Here is a 20,487-nt window from a genome sequence, read left to right as displayed (position 1 = left end):
CCTTTGAGGACACAGCCAGAAGGTGCCACCCCTGAACCCGGAACCGACCTTCCCCAAAACCCAATCAGGCTGGCTTCTGATCTCAGACTTCCAGCCTCCAGAACGATGAGAAATGCATTTCTGTTGTTCATAAACCTGTGGTGCTTTGTTATGGCAGCCCACACAGATGAAGACCCCAGGCCCGGGGATTTGCAAACACCACTTTATCACGGTAACCTCCAGAACCCCCCTGCCCTTCCCTTTAACCACGCTCGTCATCAGAGTCGCAATGACATTTATTACGAGATGCCTAAAGGTAGACACAACTCTGGTTGGAGGGAGGAGAACTTGGAGGAGATTGGGGGAAACCTCCCACTCTCCAAAACATTTCCGTGGTGTCCCTGGTGCCCAAAGTCAGATAGTGCTGAGGCTCTGGGTGAGCGGTCTCTTACGCTGGGTTCACAACCCTGGCCAGGAAAAGGCTGCTCCAGGTGAAGTGGTCGAAGATCATGATGATGAAGGGCTGGTTGAAACGCAGGATGATAGGCTTGGACGTCAGGTTTAGGCTGACCCCAGTGGAGCCAGCTGTGTCCACACCCTCCTCACTGAGTTGCAGCACAGCTTTGTGGACCACCTGTTAGGTACAGAACGAAGATGGGTGGTGAGACCTGCTGTGTGTTCTCGCTTTCCTGCCTCATTGCTGGGACCCTTCATGTCCTTGGTTTTAGGAAGGTGAATCCAGGCTCAGAGAAGGTCACTTGCTGGATTCTTATCCAAGTGGCAGCCCCAGGATGATACAGCCCAAGTCTGTCCACCTCCAGAACCCGGGCTGCACCTACACTTCCTATCAAACGGGCAGGTTGGGCCCATCACATGGAAATCAGAGGTCTCATGGCTTGAACTGGGCTTCACTGTCCATGTTGGGTGCTTCTTACTGCCCTGGGGTAGCAGAGGGAGATCTTGTTCCCTTTCCACTCTGCTGGGTAAATACTAGGGTTCAGCAGTATGCAAGTGCCTATGGCTGTTCTGTTTAGGAAAGCTGAAGCAGAATCTAAAAATGTATATCTTTGACTGTTGATATGTCCTTGTTGTGATCAAAATTAGGAGGAGTTCTAAAGTCAGCAAAACATCTGCCTAGCTTGTATCAAAAGACTCTGGCGGCTCATAACCTGGCTAATTAAGTAACAGGTGACATTGGTAAGCTCACAACACCCTAAGGGGTGAACTCCCAGTGACTCTTTCCAGCAAGCACACTCAGGCTCTGGTGGCTCTGTGAGTGGCACCCAGACCTAGGAAGAAGCTGAGCTGGGATTGGAACTCCTGAAGTATGTCTTGAGCAGATGAGGTTTTGAGTCAACAGGCCTGAGATCAAACATCAAACTGTTATTTACTAGCTCTGTGACTTTGGGCAAGCTGCATACCCTCCCTGAGCAGGAGATTCCTCCTCTGAGAAATTGAGATAATACCCTCCTTCTGAGGAGGCAGCTGTGTTGACTCAATCCACTCACACAGCATGCATTTTACTGAGCACATATTATGTGCCAGGTACCACGGTGGCCACAAAGTCCTTGTGTCGAGGTCAGGAGCCACACATTTGAGTAATGGGGACACACACAGGGCCTACACAGTTTGGGACACATAGTAGGTGTTCAGTAAAAATTTTCTGAATGCATGAATAACAGAACATAAAGCCAAAGCATTTATGTAATTGAATGGATGTAATTAGGTAGAAAGCACAATGTGATCCCAATTAGACATTTACCACTTTTCCTGTTTCTTTTTGCCAGGGGCAACTCACAGTTCTGCCATGACAACTTGGTTTTCACAGTGCCCCCTCTGTGGGGTCTGGTGGGATGGGTAGGTGCCTGGGCTATGGCCCTCCTGTGTCGATAGCTTCCTGTGTGATCTCGGGGATGTCACATTTTCTTGCTGAGCCTCCATTTACCTCATGGTGAGACAAGAGGCTTGAACTCGACCTGGAGTTCTCAGCCAGGGACCCAGAGGCTCATTCATGAATGAACTCAGGGCCACTTCCTAGTATTATATTTATATTGTGAATTTTGGAGGGGGGAAGAAAAGGTGGGCTTCCAAGACATTTACCTTTGATGACTTCAGTTGGGCATCCTGGGTGATGCCTGAGAAATTTGCCTGGTTGGTGAACAAGTCTGCGATGCCCATTTCCTCCAGCACATCTCCGAGGTCGTAGACTCCAGAGATGGTGACCTTCGGAATGTACAGGTCCACCTGGCTGCTCAGGGTAAGCAGACAGAGTTAGACATTCCAGGGCTGGGCCTGGCAGAGGGGAGAGCAGCACCTCTTCTCCTGGACAGGCTCTTATTTCCTTGTGCTCTCCCTCCAGCTCCTGTCCCTGAGCCTGACTTGCTCTTTGTGGGTAGAAGGGACAGAGCAGGAGGCAGGATCTGTCTCTGCCTCCATGACACAGGCAGCTTTCCCATGGGGTCTCTGAATTGCACGTTCTTTTCTTCTCTGTAGTTCCTTTGAGCTGATTCCACCTGAGATGCAGCTAGACCATGGAGCATTTAAGACAATAGTCCATAAAGAAGCATTTTTGGTCCCAGGAGAACCCCTGCTAGAAGCAGAGGACTGGAGGGAGTGCCCAGCTGGGAGCAGTGGTCCCTGGCTCCAGCTGTGCCACTAATGCTGTGTGGCCTTAGCCAAGTCCAGCCCCTCTCTGTGCTAATGTCCTCACCCGCATACAAAGGTGTTGAACACAGGCTCTCCCAGGGCCGGTGGGTGCTAAAGCTCTGTGATTCTGCAAGAATCTGATTCAGCTGGCAGTTTCTACCGGATGAAGCAGGTGGGGTTTCTAGAAAGGTAAGTGGGGTCACACTAGGAGTAGCACGGGCATCTATGCTTTTTAACATGTCAAGGCCTTAGTGTTATTTTTAAATTCTTCTTGTGCCTTCTGCCCAGAGGGAGAGCAGATGTCTGAAATACTGAAACCGAGGGGTGTCAGTGAACTCTCACTGGCTCTCTGGGCAGATGGGAGGGAAGGCACAAGACCCTCTCCTCACTGAGCAAAAGCAGCCCTGGGTGAGGCCTGGAGACTGGCAACCATCCCGTGTGAAGTGGAAGTCATCCTTTTCTGAAGGCGAGGGAGAAGAACCAGAGGCGAATGGGTGTGTACCTTCTCTAGGTGTGGAAATACTAACAGAAAGAAAGGAACGGAGACTAACTTATCCCAAACACCTGGTCTATGTTCTTTAATTTTTTTGTCTCCTCTTTCTCTCTCTCTCTCTCTCTCTCTCTCTCTCTCGCTCTCTCACACACACACACCCACACACACCACACACACACGTGCACACACACATATACACACCTATGAAGTTGGAATCAACATCTTTAATTTCCAGGTTGAGAGATCAACACTTAGAGAGGCTGAAGAATTCCCCCAAAGTCACACAACTAGGAGGCAACAGAACTGAAAAGACCAGGACTAGTTTTGCCACCTGCCACCTGCTGCGTTGTTGAAAGCTTTCTGAGAGCAAGGTAATGGGGCTTTAAGGTATGTATTATTGATTAATGTTGCTCACATTGAAGTATTTTCATGAAAAGATTATTTTTGGTGTAAAGAAAGACAGATAGTCCTTCCCATCATTTTCAATGGAGTATGATCTGGAACGCATTGTTTGCATCATGGTGCGTTATCACCCCCTTGTGGTACTATGCCTAAATTACAGGCTTTCTTTGGGCAGAAAGGAGGAAGAGATGACAAATGGATCCCTAGCATTGCCCAGATACAGGTTCACACCCACGCATATACATGTGTACATACACACACACACACACACACTCAAGCGTAGGTATGGATGGTTTAAGAACTGTGTCCTCCACATAGCTATAGGGGATTGCACAGAAGCACAGGGCTGACCACATGACTTCCCTACAGGAGAGAAGTCAAATTCCCAGGCACTTCCATGTGCATTCACAGAACTGGATGATCTTCTCTGGAAGCACCCAACATCAAACAGCTCTCAGAAGGTATCATTCAAAATGAAAACAATCTGAAACCATAAATCACAAAACCTACATATTGATAAAGTAGTGGAGCTTCCTCCTAGATTATCTACTGCAGAATTTTTAGATCACAAAATTTGTCCAAGCCAAATTTATCTCCTTCATTACTGCTGGCCCTCCATTGTTGGCATTCTGGGCATGGTCCCCTGACTTGGTTGGTGCCATGCCCTCTTCATGCCGGGTCTGAAGGCCACTTCCCACTGGCTGAACTTCCACTCAGGCTCAAGGCAGTTTCAAGAGAAAACAACCTGCTCTGCAGCCCTTTCCCATCCCCTGGGCAGAGTCAGGCATTCCCACCTCCCAGCCAGTGCATGTTACACATCTCTCGCAGTCTCTCTCAGAACTCACACTGTTGAACTCACATCGTTGTGCCGCTATGAATTCCAACAGAATCTGTTTTCTGCTCTAGAGTGCATGTCTTTAAGGGCTCTATTTTGTCCTATTCACTACTCTGACCCTTGTGCTTAGCTAGTGCATGGTACATAGCAGGTGCTTCCGTTTATGTGCATTGAATGAATGAGTGAATGAAATGCACATTGAATGAATGAATGAATGAATGAGTGAGTGAGTGAATGAAATGCTGCCTGATCCACCAGCCTTCCTGAGCTACTCCAGATCTACATGCCCACTCCCTCCTCAGCACCCCCTCTGCTTTTGAGTCTGCATCAGCCCACCTGCCACCAGGTTTCATGCTGGTTGGCATTTTCTGACTCTTCTGCACAGAAGGAACTTGAATCTCCCTGAGAGTGAGGACCATGTTCTAAAGAACACCTCCTTCCTCCTTCAAGGTGAGGAGCAGGGCTGGGCACTCGCATGACAATAATTTCAATTGCTCTCTAGCTCAGGGGTACTTGGAGGGGAAAATCTTACTTGTTTGTCCATCCATCCATCCAACCATCCACCCATCCATCCATGCACTCATTCATCCATTTACTTATTAATTCATTAACTCATTCTCCATTCACTGACTCACCATTCTATGCACTCACTCACTTATTCATTCATTAATTCACTCACTCATTCGTTCTTCCATCCATTCACTCACCTATCCGTTCATTCATTGATTCATTGCTGACTCACATCCTCAGCTGACCTTGCCTGAGTGTCAATCCTGCACCAGCCCCTTGCTTGAGCCTGAGGTCAGAGATAGAGGGAATCCACTGGCTGCTTCTCCTCCTGATTACTGCCTCTTTAGGATATGCAGTCCTTGCTTTCTTTCTACTTACTTGCTTATTACCTACTTTAGCCTTGCTTTGTTAGTTGTTTACTGATTGATTGATTGAAGAGTTAGATGCCCTGAGTAGCTTAAGAACCATTCATATAGGTTTTGCATTGGCTCCATGATGAATACAGAGGTCATTTTCACTATATTCCTATGAGGTCTCCCAGGAATCTTTAGGCAGGGCCTGGTTTCAGGTAAGCAAGATGACAAAATGGGTAAGTGTGTAGCTGCGTGGTTGGCAAACTTAGTTTAAGAAAATGCTGCAAAAATATGACAATGCAGAGGGTGTGTATGAACCTCACAGGGAAAGGGGACCTCACTTTGTGAAATATCCCAAAGTATTTCAGTATTGATGGACAGATCAATAAATTAGTGTGAGCTCCACATCAGAGAACCTTACAGCCTTTGGAGGCCCAGCAGACAGGAACACAATGAGCCCTGGAGGCTGAGTCCAGGGAAGGAAGGATGCCCCGGCATACCCCCTTTTCACCTGCGCCACTTTCTGGGGACATGTGCATTGCAGATATCAACACGATGGCTGCAGGGCTTACCTGTTGGTCAGGCCTGCGGACCACCTGTTAATCGTGTCCCGGCTCAGTGCAGCGATAACCGTGTTCATCTTCCCCTTGTCTGGAAGGATGAAGAAGACAGTCCCATTGCCCGCATAGTTCAGCTGTACCAGTTGGCAGGGGAGCTCTGAGTCATGAAAGTAACTGATGGTGCTCGACTGGAACATCATGGGCACCTTCACCACAGTTGTCTCGTCCACATAGAAGTTCTCCCCGGTGCTTGCCAGGTCAAAGTGCTGTGTCCATGTGCCTAGGAAGAGGAGGAGACAGGTCTTTAGGGCAGAGGGGAAAACACAGTTCTGGATCACCTCACGGGCCTGCTATCCAAGTGACATAGTGGCCTTCTGCATGCTTGGAATGTCCCCATTCAAGCCTCAAGGGTTTTTAGGTAAGATATAAAAATTCTCAGAAATTTAAAGCCTGTTTCATCCTCTACTTCTTGGAATGGGTTGAGGATGAGCTCTGTTTCTGAGATTGGCTTCTACACAAGGCAGTGGGGAGAGACCAAGAGCGTGCTGGTCCTTGGATTTGGGGGTAAAATTCGCTTAGCTCAGACTGTGCCTCGGCTCCCCATGCCTAGAGTGGGTCCCAGTTCTGAGGGCTCTGGAAGTGGTGCTGGACCTCAAGTCTCAAACTCAGAGTCCTTGGTGGGAAGGGAGGGGGCCATCTCCACCCCTGCCAGCCTGGCCGGCCCAGCTGAGGCTCCTGACCCTGCTGAATGGTCCTTCCTTTAGGTCACATTGTCCTAATGAAGAGTCAGGGTGAGAAGACTCCTTCAGGGTCACAGACTCCCACCCCCCGCAGGCCCTCAGGTCCCCTCTACCATGTTCCAGGGTGCCACCATCCAGCTTGTTTTTTTTAATGCCTTGAGATGGGGAGCTCACTACCTTCACAGATGGGACTTGGCAGTACTGGTCAGCTCTGATGGGAAGAAAATTGCTCCTCAGACTGAGCCGAAGCTGGCCTGATTGTCCTTCTGAACTTATTCCAGACAACTGAGTCCATCTACCGGAAACTTACCTGGGCTGAGTGTCACAGGGTCTCTCTGCTGTAGGTGAAGTCTCCCCAGTCTTAAACTAATGACTGAGGCCCTTGAGTCCAGCAGGTCCCGGGTGTCCTGGCTGCCATTGACCACAAGCCCTAAAGCCCTTGCCAGGCCACCATTTCCCAGCTGAGGTTACCTAAAGGTGGCCAGAACATCATTCTAAGTAGCCCCTTCTCCATACTACTGTCTGTGGGATCTGTGGATTGCTTGGCCAAAATTCTTGGTTCTGAGTCAGCCACAAACCTCTTGTAATAGCTACTGATGGAGACAACAGGGAGAGGCCGATGGATGTAGAGAAATCAGCCGTGGCTGCGGAGCCTAGAGACCCCAGAGCTATGCTGGTTCATTCTGAATGACCTCACTAACCTTGGTGTCTGCATACACTGACCAAAGGTAGTAAACTCACCATCCGTCTGTCTCACGGCAAATAAGATCATTTGAGGGTTCTCAAATCATCCTCCAAAGGAAGTCTAAAATCCTCAGAACTAGAGGGCAGTTGTATTTTGTGGCTAACTTACAGCAAAAAAAAAAAAGTGGGTAAAATATTTTTCATTGTTAGGTTTTTTTCATCCTTAACATTTTGCTGCTTGCTTTTTATGGAGTATTTCTTTGCTAGAAGCAAGCATAATGTATATAGTTTGACGCAAAACAAAATACAAAATAGGGTTCAGCCTCTACTTTAAGGGATCTATTCTCAGAAAGTCCTAGGAGAATTGGTGGTAGAGAAAGAATTTATTGGGGAAAATCCGAGAGAGCAAAGATGGCTCCTCTGGAAAATCTTGTAACAATATTTTTAATGTTATTTAAAAAGAACTGTCAAGAAAGTCCAATAAATAAATCACACATCAGGACCATTTTACATATTCTACATTTAGTGACAATAGCTACACTAATCTTGATTTCTGTTTATTATCCTGGCTTGCTAGAAATATTTCAGAGCATTTTCCCAGCAGCTTTAACCAAAGACTTGCGAATTCGTTTTGCTGTGCCATAGAAAATCTGTGTACAATGAGGCATTTCACCCCCATCAATGTCTGGTCCTGCATTCAAGTGTTCAAAGTTTCTCTAATTTTGTAACCTAAAGCTGTTGATCTCCTATCCGCTTAGCCCCACTGTGGTCCTGAGGACACTGAAACCTCGTGCAGAATGATGCCGTGCCAGCACCTGTTCCACCAGATGCCCACACGTGCTCAGGCCTTTCTTAGGCTCAGGAGGGCCCTCCCTGCACCTGGGTTTACCATGCCTTTTCCCCAGGCTGTGTTGCCTGAACCTCTGTACAATCACTGCTGAGCTCCTTCCATGCACCAAACATTCCACAAGGGCACTGGGATCTCCCAAAGAGACAAAGACACCCTGCACAAGGGCGCACAGCCTCGTCGGGGAGATGGTCTATGGAATCTGTGGGAGCACACAGAAGAGGTTTTGGGCAAACGTTCCCAGCCTCCCTGGCCCTCCCACAGTCAGGTGTTAAGAAGGCTGTCTTTGCCCGGTCAGCCTCTCAGCCTCACCATCCTGCCAGGAGGGCAGCCTCTCCCGGGAGTTCCCAGCCTTGTGCTGGAGAGCAGGAAAGACCCAGAGGCAGGTGGAGAAGAAGGACTCGTACTGATGCTAAGTCAGTCCAGGCAGTAAGGAGGTGTGGGATGGGAGGGGAGGTGAGCACAGTCTGATGGGAGGTCCTGAGAGAGAGCTGGGGAGGAGGGGAAGGGGGCATGAGGAGTCCTGGCTGGGGATCACACCTCCACTGATCTGATGATCTTGTCGAGAGACACAAGTTCAATAGTGATACTGGCTTAGTTTGCTTATTTTGGCTGTTTTACCTGCATTCCTTTGAATATGATTGCTTAACTGAAACTCAACCACTTAGGTGTTAAACAATGTGTTATGGCAAGATGATTGCCCAAACGAGACATGGGCAAACTGTGGAGCATGCATATGAGGACAAAGGTTTTCCTGGGTGAATCTGGGGAGGCTTCACAGAGGAGGTGACTTTTGAGCTAAGATTTGAAGTGAGGGAAAATGTTTTAGGCAGTCAGATAAGTTGCAAGAGGGCTCATGAGACAGAAGAGGCCTGGGCTTTGTGGTAGGCAGAATAATAGCCCTCCAAAATGTCCACATTCTAATCCCCAGAACTTGAGAATATGTTAGCTTTCATGTCCAGGGGGAATTAAAGTTGTAGATGGAATCACAATTGCTAATCTGCTGGCCTTGAGATGGGCAGGTTATTCTGGATCACCCAGGTGGGCCATTATCCAGTATAATCCTGAGGGTTCTTGTAAGTCAAAGAGGAAGGCAGGAAAGTGAGAATCAGAGAGACGTGATGATGGAAGCAGAGGTGGGAATGATGCAATTACTGGCTTTGAAAATAAGAGAGGCCCACAAGCCATGTGGCTTCTAGAAGCTGGAAAAGACCTGGAAGTGCATTCTCCGCTAGAACTTCCAGGTTTTTATGAAGAGGAAGGTTGAAAAACTGAAGCAAGACCTGGTTAGAGCAGTGTGTGCAGGACAGCTTTGGGGGCATCTGGGAGTTCCCGAGGGGTGGGTGGGGTTCTGTCTGGTTCTAGGCCATTTTTCCAGTCCCTGGCCCAGTACTTGACAGTCAGCATTTGTGGAGCACGAAGCAGCCAGACTGTTCATGGTTACAGGTGTAGGCCTCAAACCAACCTGCCCAACCCTTCCGGGTGGCATTTTGATCTTTTGTAAAATAATATAATTCCACCTACCCAACAGGACTGTGGTGAAGATGGAGAGTCCCAGATGTATATGTGCTTTACAGAATCAAACACTTTGCCCAAGAGTGTGCCCTGGATTTTAACGGCTGTTATTATTCCTGGCCATAGTGGATGGGCCTTCAGACTGGGATGGGTGGGAATACCTTTGAAGAAGATATAGTTGACCAGGACGAGGATGGCTGGGCTATCCAGCCCTGACAACAAGTCGGCAATTTTCCCCTGTGTCTTACTCTTGACATAGCTGTTGATCTGTCTGCTGGCTGTTGCCCAGTCCCGGAAATTCATAGCCAAGATCTCTGACTCATAGTAGTGCTTGATGTCTGCTGAGAATGACTCCAGCAACTCCAGGCTGCCATCAAGAAATAAGGCATTGCCCATGGTCATTTCTAAACTGGTGTCTGACTCTGCAAAGAGTTGGTGGAGGTGCTGGAAACCCTGGTGGATCTCAGTCTCAGACCTCTCAGTGAGGTTGAAACCCAGGCCCTGGAGAAGCTGGGCCCGTGTGTGGCCACAAGTGCCCAGGGACAGCATAGCTAAGGCCATGGAGATGCTCACGGGGGAGATGAAAATGTTCTTCTTGGGACTCAAGGCCACTAGGTGCTTATACAGGCTGAGGGCAAAGTCAGCGTTGACTGCAGCCAGGCCCCGGTGATGGTTACTCATGTTTCTATAAGCAGCATTAGGATCCATGGCCTGGACGGTCCAGAGGCCACTGGTGGACAGCCAGAGAAGACAGGTGTACAGGAGGAGTGGCATTGTCCAGTATAGCCAGGCCCTGCCAAATCAGAAAAGCTTGTTAGATGATGTGGCAGTCTCTGAGTCAATGGGGCATAGTGCAACAGGGGGCAGGCAAAAGACCCCGTTCAAGCCCCAGCTCTTTCCTCCACACTGGCTGTGTGACCTGGGAGCACATCACAGAGGGCACTGGACTTCAGTTTCCTCATTTGGAGATTTGAATAACACCCGTTATGATTTATCCAGTGCCTACCAGGTACCCAACAATGATCTAGGTAGTCTGGCTATATTCAGTCATCTAACCATGACCAAAACATTCCTAAAGTAAGTATTATTAACCTGATTTTAGGCAGGCAGAAATAGGTGCTCAGAAAGGTTAAAACCCACCCAACAGATATGTTCAAAATGCTCAAAGAAAAACAAAACACAATTAAAGCATTCCCAGAAAAACAAAAGCTGAGTAAGCTTTTTCCCACAATACCTGCCCTGTAAGAAATGAGAGGCATTTTATTTCAGATTGAAATGAAAGGACACTGGACAGTAACTTTAAGCTGAATGAAGAAATAAAAGACCTCTGGTAAAGGTAGATGCATGGGCAATTATAAGTTACATTTTTGGCAGTAACTGGAAACAGGTGGGAACAGAGCTACAAGGAAGCAGAGCTTTTGTATGCTATTGAAGTGAAGCTGGTTATATCAAATATATTCTGGACTAAATGTATTATGAGCATACATATTGCATTTTGGTTTAATTTATTTTTCTACTGTTTTTCTATTCTCGATTTTATTTATCTCTGCTTTAATCTTTATTATTTCCTTCCTTCTGCTATTTTTCAGTTTAGTTTGTTCTTTTTCTAGTTCCTAAATTATAAACAAAGACTAAACATTATTTTTACACATTAGCCTTCTAAACTATGATACAAATATATGCTGTCTACAAGAGACTCATTTTAGATCCAAAAATGCAAATAGACTGACTGAAAGTGAAAGGATGGAAAAGTTACCCCATGCAAATAGTAACCAAAAGAGAGCAGGGGTGGCTACACTAATATTAGACAAAATAGATTTTGAATTAAAAATGTTCCAAAAGACAAAGAAGGTGATGATATATTAATAAAGTTTTCAGTACAGCAAGAAGATACAATATTTTTGGTTCTTCATTTCCTATATTACTGTCCTTTTTTGTATTTAGTTTTTGTACTGAAATGCTTTATTGTGTACACTTTAATAATTCTATTCTCATCCCTTTGTGATTATTATGGGGATTACATTAACATCCTAAAGTTAACACCTGAATTTGAATATATGCCATTGTTTATTTGAGATCTTCTTGTTTTTTAAATGTGTTTACAGCCATACATTTCTATTATCACACTGCTTTCACTCATTCCATAAGTTTTGGTATGTTGTGTTTCCATTTTCATTTGTCTTTAAGTATTTTCTAATTCCCCTGGTGGTATCTTTTTTGATCCTCTGGTTGATAAAGAGTGTGTTGTTTTTTCCACACTTTGTAAAATTTCCAGTTTTCCTTCTGTTAATGATTTCTAACTTCATCTCATTGTGATTGAGAAGATACTTAGTATGATATCTGTCTTTTTAAATCTATTGGCTCTTGATCTGTGGCCTAACATAGGGTCTGTCCTGGAGAATGTCCCTTGTGCACTTGAGAAGAATGTGTATTCTGTTGTTGTAGGGTGTTTTGTATATGTCTGATACATCTAGTTTTTGCTGTGATGTTCAAGTTCTCTTTTTTCTTACTTATTTTATGTCTGGTTGTTCTATCCATTATTGAGAATGAGGTATTGAAGTGTCTAAATTGCTGTAGAATGATTTCACCCTCCAATTGTGTCCATTTTTTGCTCAATTTATTTTGTCCCAGACACACTCAAAAATAGTGTTTTACCAGCTGCTAAAGTCTGAATGTTTGTGTCCCCACAAATTCATATGTGGAAACCTATTCATGGGGGCTCTACCCTCATAAAAGGAATTAGTGCCTACATAAAAGAGGCCTGTGGCAGTATTTCTGGAAGAAATTGGCATATGAATCAGTAGATTGAGTAAAGACAGCCACCTTTACCAATATGGGTGGGCATTTTTAATCCATTAAAGGCTGGATAAAACAAAGAGGTAGGGGAAGGGCAAATTCTCTTTTCTGTCCCTGAGTTGGACATCCATGTTTGCCTGCCCCTGAACATTGGGGGTCCTGGTTCTTGGACCTTTAAACTCTGGGACTTAAACCAGCAGCCTTACTAGGCCCTTTTCCTATCGTGGAGCTGCACCATTGGCTCCTCCGGTTGTCAGGCCTTCAGACTCAGACTGAATTACATGGCTGGCTTTCCTGGGTCTCCAGCTTGCAGATGGCAGATTGTAGGACTTCTCAGCTTCTGTAATTACATAAGGCAATTCCCATAGTGCCTCCTCTTACATATATTTCTATATATCCTGTAGATTCTGTTTCTTTGGAGAACCCTGACTAATATAATGGATTAAATTAATTTTGAGAGGCTATTAATAGGATTATACACCATACCCAATTTGGATTTATTTCTGTAATGCAAAAAACGTTTCAACATACAAAAATTGATCAGTCTAATACATCATATTAACAAAATAAAGGAAAAAATCACGTGATCATCTCAATTGCTGCAGAAAAAAGTATTTGACATAATTCAACACACCCTCACATGATAAAAACACACAACAGATTGATACAATCAAGTGTAAAGAGGTGCCTGGAGAATGTTCAATTGGCTCACGCACTGGGAGAATGGGGTGGAGCTGTGGGAAGTTTGTGCCCTTTGCAGTGGGGAGGAGCTTGGCTTCTCTCTCCTGATCCTGTGTGGTAATCTGGGGATTCCATTGGTGAGATGAGGGCCTGTTAACAGGACTCTCTCTCGCTTTGCTGAGTTAGTTTCCTTTTCACCCAATAAATTCCATTTTTTTTATCCTTCAAAGTGTCTGCGAGCCTAATCTTTCATGGCCATGTGACAAGGATCCTGTTTTTAGCTAGACTAATTAGAAAGTCCTACAATGAAATTAGTAATAGAAGAAAACTACCTCAACATAATCAAGACTATATATTTATAAAACCTATTATACTCAATAGTGAAAGACTGAAAGCTTTTCCCTGAAGATCAGGAACAAAACAACGATGCTTGCTCTCAGTACTTTTACCTAATATAGCACTGGAAGTTCTAGCCAGAGCAATTGGGGAAGGAACGAAAAAAGGTATCCATATTTGAAAGGAAGAAGTAAAATTATCTGTGTTCACAGATGACATGATTTTATATGTACAAAACCCTAAAAATTCTACGAAAAATTCTGTTAGAACTAATAAACAAATTTAGCAAAGTTGCAAGATATAAAATCAATTGCATTTCCCAACGCTAACAAAGAAAACAATTTGAAAAGGAAATTAAGAAAACAATTCCATTTACAATAGTATGAAAAAGAACAAAATAGGGATTAATCAGGGAGGTAAGAGACTTATACACTGAAAACTACAGAACAGGGCTGAAGGCAATTAAAGAGGACATAAATAAATGGAAAGACATCTCGCATTCGTGGTTTGGAAGAAATTGCTAAGATGATAATACTATCCAAAGCAGTCTATAGATTCAATACAATTTCTATCAAAATTCCAGTTCTGTATTTCACAGAAATAGAAAAATTCATCCTAAAATTTATATAAAAATCTCAAGGGACCCGGAGAGCCAAAACAATACTGAAAAAGAACAAAGTTGAACATCTTGCACTTTCTGATTTCACAATTTACTACAAAACTATAAAAATCAAAACAGTGTGGTACTGGTATAAAGACATACATATAGACCAATGGAATAGAATTCAGAGCCCAGAAATAAGCCTTGCATATATAGTAAAATGAGTTTGACAAGGGTGCCAAACCATTCAATGGGGAAAAGACAGCCTTTTCCACAAGTGGTGCTGAAAAATTGGATATTTACATGCAAAAGAATGAAGATGGACCTTTACCTAACACCATATACAAAAATTAACTCAAAATAGATCAGTGATTTAAACATGAGTTAAAATTATAAAAATCTCAGGAAAAAACATAGGGGAAAAACTTCATGATATTGGCTTTGGCAATAATTTCTTGAATATCACACCAAGGCCATGGGCAACAAAAGAAAAAATAGACAAATTGGACTTCATCAAAATTGAAAACTTTGTTCATCAAAGGATACTGTCAATAAAGTAAAAATGCAACTCAGAATGGGAAAACATTTGCAAATTTCATATCTGATAAGGAATTGATATCCAGGATATACAAAAAACTCCTAAAACCCAAGAACAAAAACAAGAAAACAAATAAACCCAGTTAGAAATGGGCAAAGGACTTGAGTGGACATCTTTTCAGAGACAACACACAAATGGCCAATAAGCACGTAAAAAGATGCTCAGCATCACTATTCATTAGGAATATCAAAACCACAATGAGATACCACTTCATATCCATAGGGATGGCTACAATAAACAGACAAACAAAACAGAAAACAGTAAGTTGGCACACCAGGCATGACGGCCTGTGCCTGTAATCCCAGCTACTCTGAAAGCTGAGGTGGGAGGAATGCTTGAGGCCAGGAGTTTGAGACCAGCCTAGGCAACATAGCAACATTTTTTTTTCCGTTTCAAAAAAAAAAAATTTTTTTTTTAAATTTAAATGTTAGCATGCATATAGGGAAATTGGAGCCCTTATTCTTTGCTGGTAAGAATATAAAGTGCTACAATGTGTGGAAAACAATATGGCAGTTCCTTAAAAATTAAACAAAATCATCATTTGACCCAACAATTTTGCTTTGAGTATATACACCAAAGAACTGCAAGCAGATAGTCAAGGAACTTGACTAGATAATTGTAGACCAAAGTCACAGCAGCATTATTCACCATAGCCAAAAGGTGGAAACAACCAAAATGTCTATCAAAGGATGAATGAATAAACAAAGGATGGTATAAACATACAATGGAATACTATTCAACTTTAAAAAGGAATGAAATTCTGACATTTCCTAAAACATGGATGAACCTGGAAGACATTATGTTACGTGAAATGAGCCAGACACAAAAGGACAAATAGCGTCTAATTCTATACCTAGAGTAGTCAAATACATAGAGACAGAAGTAAAATTGTGGATACCAGGGGCTGGGGCAAGGGAAGATTAGGGAATTATTGTTGAGTGGGTATAGAATTTCAGTTTGGGATGATGAAAAAGTTCTGGACATGGAAGGTGGTGATGGAGGCACAACAACGTGAATGTACTTTTAATGCTACTGAACTGTACACTTGTCGTTAAAATGTTAGGTATTATATTTTTCCCACAATACAAATTTAAGGAAAATATTAAATATAAATGATTTAAGAAGAGTTCCATAAATGGAATTGAAAAAATTCACCCAGCTTGCAGTGAGCTGAGATCGCACCACTGCACTCCAGCCTGGGTGCACTCCAGAGTGAGACTCTGTCTCAAAAAAAAAAACAAAAACAAAAAACAAACAAACAAACAAAAATCCACCCAAGGTTGGAATCAGTAAGTGGACATTGTCTGCCTGCAAGGTTAGTGGTTTCAGGCCCTGTGCTGTATGTATCACAGCTGCCTGTATCACAATAAATACAGGAGGCTTACGGGAGAAGCAGGTCTCGCTGCACCAACCACTGTTGAACCAGTCGCTTTGGGTAAGGGGCTGGAAACCCTCATTTAAACCAGTGCTCCAGGAGGGTGTGGCATGTTAAATTAAATTAAATATGGGCTAAAGCTGCCTACTCATGTAGCAAACTGTAACCTAGCTTAATATGTAAACAAACTGCAGTATATTTTGAGAGTATATTCTAACTTGAGAGTATATTCTTTAACAAGTAACCAAGTTAACTTTTAACAAGTAACCAATCATAGCAGCTGAACTTTCAGTCAATCACAGTCTGCGAACTGCTCGGACATGTCCAAACAAGGCAAACACAGAGCTGTAATCTATCAGCCTATGTATATATGTCACTTCCTTCTTCTACCTGTAAATACTGCCTACGTTGCTTGGTGGCATTCTCTGAACCTTTACTGGTTTAGGGTGCTGTGTGATTCATGAATAGTTTCTTTGCTCAAATAAACTCTGCTACGTTTAATTTGTCTAAAGTTTTCTTTTACCAGGTGTGCTCTGAGCGTGGGAACCACTGTTCTGCTCTGGAATTCCCTAGAGGCCCCTTCCCTGGTGTGTTTCAAAAGCAGAATCTCAAGAAAAACAGTTGGGAGCGCCTCCCCTCCCAAAACCCTTAGTTCTCCTGAGTCTTCTTTCAACCCTCCTTGGGTGTCTCCCTTATCTCTCCAGGGTGGAAAACGACCCCTGTTGGCTGCTCTAGTCCCTACTTCTCTGCTTTGATGATAGAGGCAGGTGTGACCTGCTTCCCACTCCCTGCGCCCAAATGTCGGGCTTCACTGAATTCTCCGCCGGGTTTCTGACTTGGATTTCTGGGTCCTTGGGACAATTCTTTCCTTTTCCTGGGTTTTGTGGCACATCAAGCTGGACTGGGCTCCCAGCGCTGCTATGTACGAATTAGGTGACGTAGGACAGGCTATTTAAACTCTGCCTCAGTTTCCTCAGTATAAAAAGAGCTTGTAATAATACCTCTAGCCTTACCCATTTTTCTGGTGTTTGTCTCTTCTCCGGTGCCTCTGCACAGCCTCCTCATCTCTCCCAGGACTCAGCAGTAACCCTACCTTGTCTCCCTGCCTTCTGTTTAACTCCCTCCAGCCCTTTTACCCATCTGCAGCTGCATCTTTCTAAATTCCTGAAAATTCAAGCTGGTCAGTTCTGCTTTGAAGTTTTCAGGGGCTCCCCATTGCCCACGACGAGGCTGATTCTCACTAACGTAGCCCAGCGGGTGTTTGTGACCCAGTCCCTGGTGACAGTTCTGCCTCCAGCCTCAAATCTGGCCCTTGGAGGTCTCAGCCACAGCAACACTGGGTGTCAGGGGTTCTTCCAGCACCCACCAGCCTTTTATCCCACTGTGGGTCAGGGCAGGGTGGGGCAGGTCACATCACTACAGGGCAGGTTACAGCAAGACAGGTCACTGCAGTTCCCTAGTGCAGGTCATTTCGATTTTTCCATGTTTGCTGAGCCAGCTCTGGGCTGGGAGCAGGGAACAAAGATGGACCTGCCTCAGCCCTGCCCATGTGACTCTAGTCTGTAGGTCCCTTGTCTCCCTGCCTCACCTGGCTCACTCCATCTTGTCCTTTGAGACTCAGGTCCCAGGTCACCGCCTCCAGGAAGCCTTGCATCTGTGTTTCTCTATGGCCTTGCCCTATGACAGGCAGTGAAATCTTTGCTTAGCTTTGGTCACTGCCATACCTGTCTGGGATCTCCTCTTGGGCACAGGCCCTGTGCAGCATGATGCCAGTGGTAGGATGGGCTCCCATCCCTTTCCTGCCATCTCTGTGGGGATTGTATGCCTCACCCTCTCCTGTGTTAATTCCCTAAGATGAGGGTGAAAACTCCACCCACCTGACAATACTGTGAATACCAGACGTGGTTGTTATCAGTGCTTGGCTTATGTGACCTCATTTAATGGAGCATCGTGGGGCCAAATTTGCAGATGAGAAAACTGAGATCCAGGGAGACAGAGTAACTCCCCCTGAGCTGGAACTCTAAACCTAGATGTCTGACTTCAGAGCTTGTGCCATGCCATTCTGCCTGTCTCTACAGAAAGGAAAATGATGAGTAAAAAAGCTCTTAAGAGTATCCAGCCATGGCCGGGTGCGGTGGCTCACGCCTGTAATCCCAGCACTTTGGGAAACTGAGGTGGGCGGATCACCTGAGGTCAGGAGTTTGAGACTAGCCTTGCTAACATGGTGAAACCCCGTTTCTACTAAAAACAAAAAATTAGCAGGGCGTGGTGGTGGGTGCCTGAAATTCCAGCTCCTCGGAAGGCTGAGGCAGAAGAATAGCTTGAACCTGGGAGGCAGAGGTTGCAGTGAGCTGAGATCGTGCCATTGCACTCCAGCTTGGGCAACAAGAACGAAACTCTGTCAAAAAAAAAAGAGTACCCAGCCATATAAAAATGCAGAGTATCAATATTGTTCATGCATTTCATGTCAAGTGTGCCCTCTTTGTCCCTCATCTCTGAAGAGACTCACTTAGTAAATATTCACTGTGTTCTGTTTTCACAAATGCCCTAGGAGCCAGGGACAGTTCTTGACCTTCTGTATTGAAACCTCAGGACATGTGGTACAGTGCAGACAGTTCTGTTCTCCGTGCATTATCTCCGCCCCAGGTCACTGAGTGAGGAGCTGTGGTGGATAGATCTGCGTGACTCTGAAGAATTCCTCTGCACTGGGCCAGCTGAGCCCTCCCTGGCCCCTACCCGTGGCCAACATCCTTCATCAGTGGTGCCGACTGGAGCAGATGCATCGTAGCTCGCAGGCTGCGACTCTGTGGCTGTTGTGGGTGTTGTGGCTGTCTGGCTGGGCTTAGAAGCATCAATCACGGCAATGGACGAGAATGGTTCTTAGCTACAGCCCTCTGTGTCAGGCCCCTGCATGGCAGGAGCCCAGGGGACATCAGAACCCCTGTGGATGACTCACAGACTCTGGGATCTGGAAAATCCTCCACAAGGTTGCCTCATAACAGTGCTGGCTGCCCTAATGTTCAATGTACCATTAAAAAAAAATAAAACATCTCAACAAACCAAACAAGCAAGCAAGCAAAGCCCTGGCTTTGCTCTGGAGGCCGGGCAGGGGGAGGGATAGAGGGTTCTCAGTTGTTACTCACAGTCTGCGGTGGGCTCAGGCTGTTTCTGCTGGCTTGGTCCTGCGGTCCTGGACCCTAGCATGTGTACAGTAAGCCTGCGGGGGATGCTGCCTGTTAAATTTTGTTTGCCAACTTCCCGGGTGGTTAATGGTTAGAGGGACCAGTGGCCTTCACCGCTTGGTAGTCCTCTCCCCCGAGCCATTAACCAATGGGAGGCTTCGTCAGGAAAGCTGAGTAAACATAGTAATGCTGCAAATTAACTTTGCTCTGCGTTCAATTCTATGAAGTTTTTTTATACCAAAATGTGGCTGGAGTTGCATCAATGTGGTTGCCCTGTGTCAGTTAGCAGACATGTCTTAGGTGCCCGTAATTAGCACCAAGGTGCAGATACTTGTAAAAAGAAAAACAGGTGTTTAACTCTAATTGGGGATGACTTGGGCAAGGTCCTGCCTTCCAGGGGTCTTAGTGTGGTGGGAGAGACAGATATGGAATAATATCTGCCAAGCGCTTCCTCTGTATTATCTCACGAAATCTTCACAATGACTCTGTGAAGTGGGCACCGTTATCTCTCCTCTTTAGATAGGAAACTGAGCTGCATGGAAGTTGAGTGAAGCTCCCTTGAGATTCAAATCCAAGACCATTCAACTCTAAAGTCTAGCACCTTTCCTCTTCCCCACATTTTATTTTTCATTAGTTTTCTTTGGATTACAGGTGACAGACATCAAATTGAACTGCTTTAAAGCAAAAAGGAATGAATGAGAGGTCCAACGGTGGAAAGAACTTGAGACCTGGCTGGATCTAGGGAGTTCCAAATCAGGCATCAGATCTCTCCTTCTCTCTCTCTCTCTTTTTTTTTTTTTTTGATTCATTCCTAGCTCTGCTTTCTTTTTCTACTTTATTCTGTCTGCACTGGGGACAAAGGTGACCACTGTAGCTCTAGGTTATTTGGTTCTAACTGGTTAGTTGACATCAGAAGTAGAGAAATTCTCATTTTTCTCAACGTTCGTAACAGTCCCCCCAAAAGTCTACAGCATGGTTGCTCCCCTGTGGACTGATTGACCACAGTGTGGAGAAGGATGAGGCACTGTGAATGCCTCGCTAGAGTCCTTTGCTCTCCGTTGGGTTGACAGCATCATTGCTTCCATCCAGAGATGAGGGAAGCTCTTTCCAGGGGAAAAGAGGAATGCAGGGCCTACAACTGGGTCTGCAGTTTTGGAGACACCTTAGTTTTGTTGATATTTATTGGTCTTTTCAAGTTTCCAATCCTATAAGCCAATTTTGAGCTTTATATCTAGGAATTTATCTATTTCATCTAGATTTTCAAATTAAATGCTACAGAGTTATTCGTTAGGCCTCTCCATTATTATTTTTACATTATTATTCTATATCAGTAATTCTTTTTTCTTTTTTTTGT

The 20,487-nt window shown here is 44.9% G+C and overlaps 1 protein-coding gene across 1 annotated transcript; it reads right to left on the bottom strand.

Annotated features, from left to right (window-relative positions):
• Nucleotides 1-257: 257 nt before the first annotated feature.
• Nucleotides 258-19,183, bottom strand: LOC105467500 (serpin family A member 6). Its single transcript, XM_011717124.2, has 5 exons — nucleotides 19,095-19,183; nucleotides 9,726-10,357; nucleotides 5,791-6,058; nucleotides 2,080-2,227; nucleotides 258-613 (listed from the first exon to the last, which is right to left on the bottom strand). The coding sequence occupies exons 2-5, from the start codon at nucleotides 10,336-10,338 to the stop codon at nucleotides 428-430; spliced, it is 1,215 nt and encodes a 404-aa protein (XP_011715426.2). The 5' UTR covers nucleotides 10,339-10,357; nucleotides 19,095-19,183; the 3' UTR covers nucleotides 258-427.
• Nucleotides 19,184-20,487: the final 1,304 nt, after the last annotated feature.

This window comes from Macaca nemestrina, chromosome 7 (genome assembly GCF_043159975.1).
Source record: "Macaca nemestrina isolate mMacNem1 chromosome 7, mMacNem.hap1, whole genome shotgun sequence".
In the NCBI taxonomy this organism is placed as follows: Eukaryota; Metazoa; Chordata; class Mammalia; order Primates; family Cercopithecidae; genus Macaca; species Macaca nemestrina.
Note: the sequence above shows the minus strand (reverse complement) of the source record. Positions and strands in the feature narration are given on the sequence as shown.

Bases quoted from the DNA above. Each gene is read 5' to 3' on its own strand.
- LOC105467500 (XM_011717124.2), bottom strand. From the start codon at position 10,338: ATGCCACTCCTCCTGTACACCTGTCTTCTCTGGCTGTCCACCAGTGGC. The intron at 6,059-9,725 runs GTATTCCCACCC...TCCTCTTCCTAG, and splicing joins CAACTATATCTTCTTCAAAG to GCACATGGACACAGCACTTT. The intron at 2,228-5,790 runs GTAAGCCCTGCA...TACCCTGAGCAG, and splicing joins TCCGCAGGCCTGACCAACAG to CCAGGTGGACCTGTACATTC.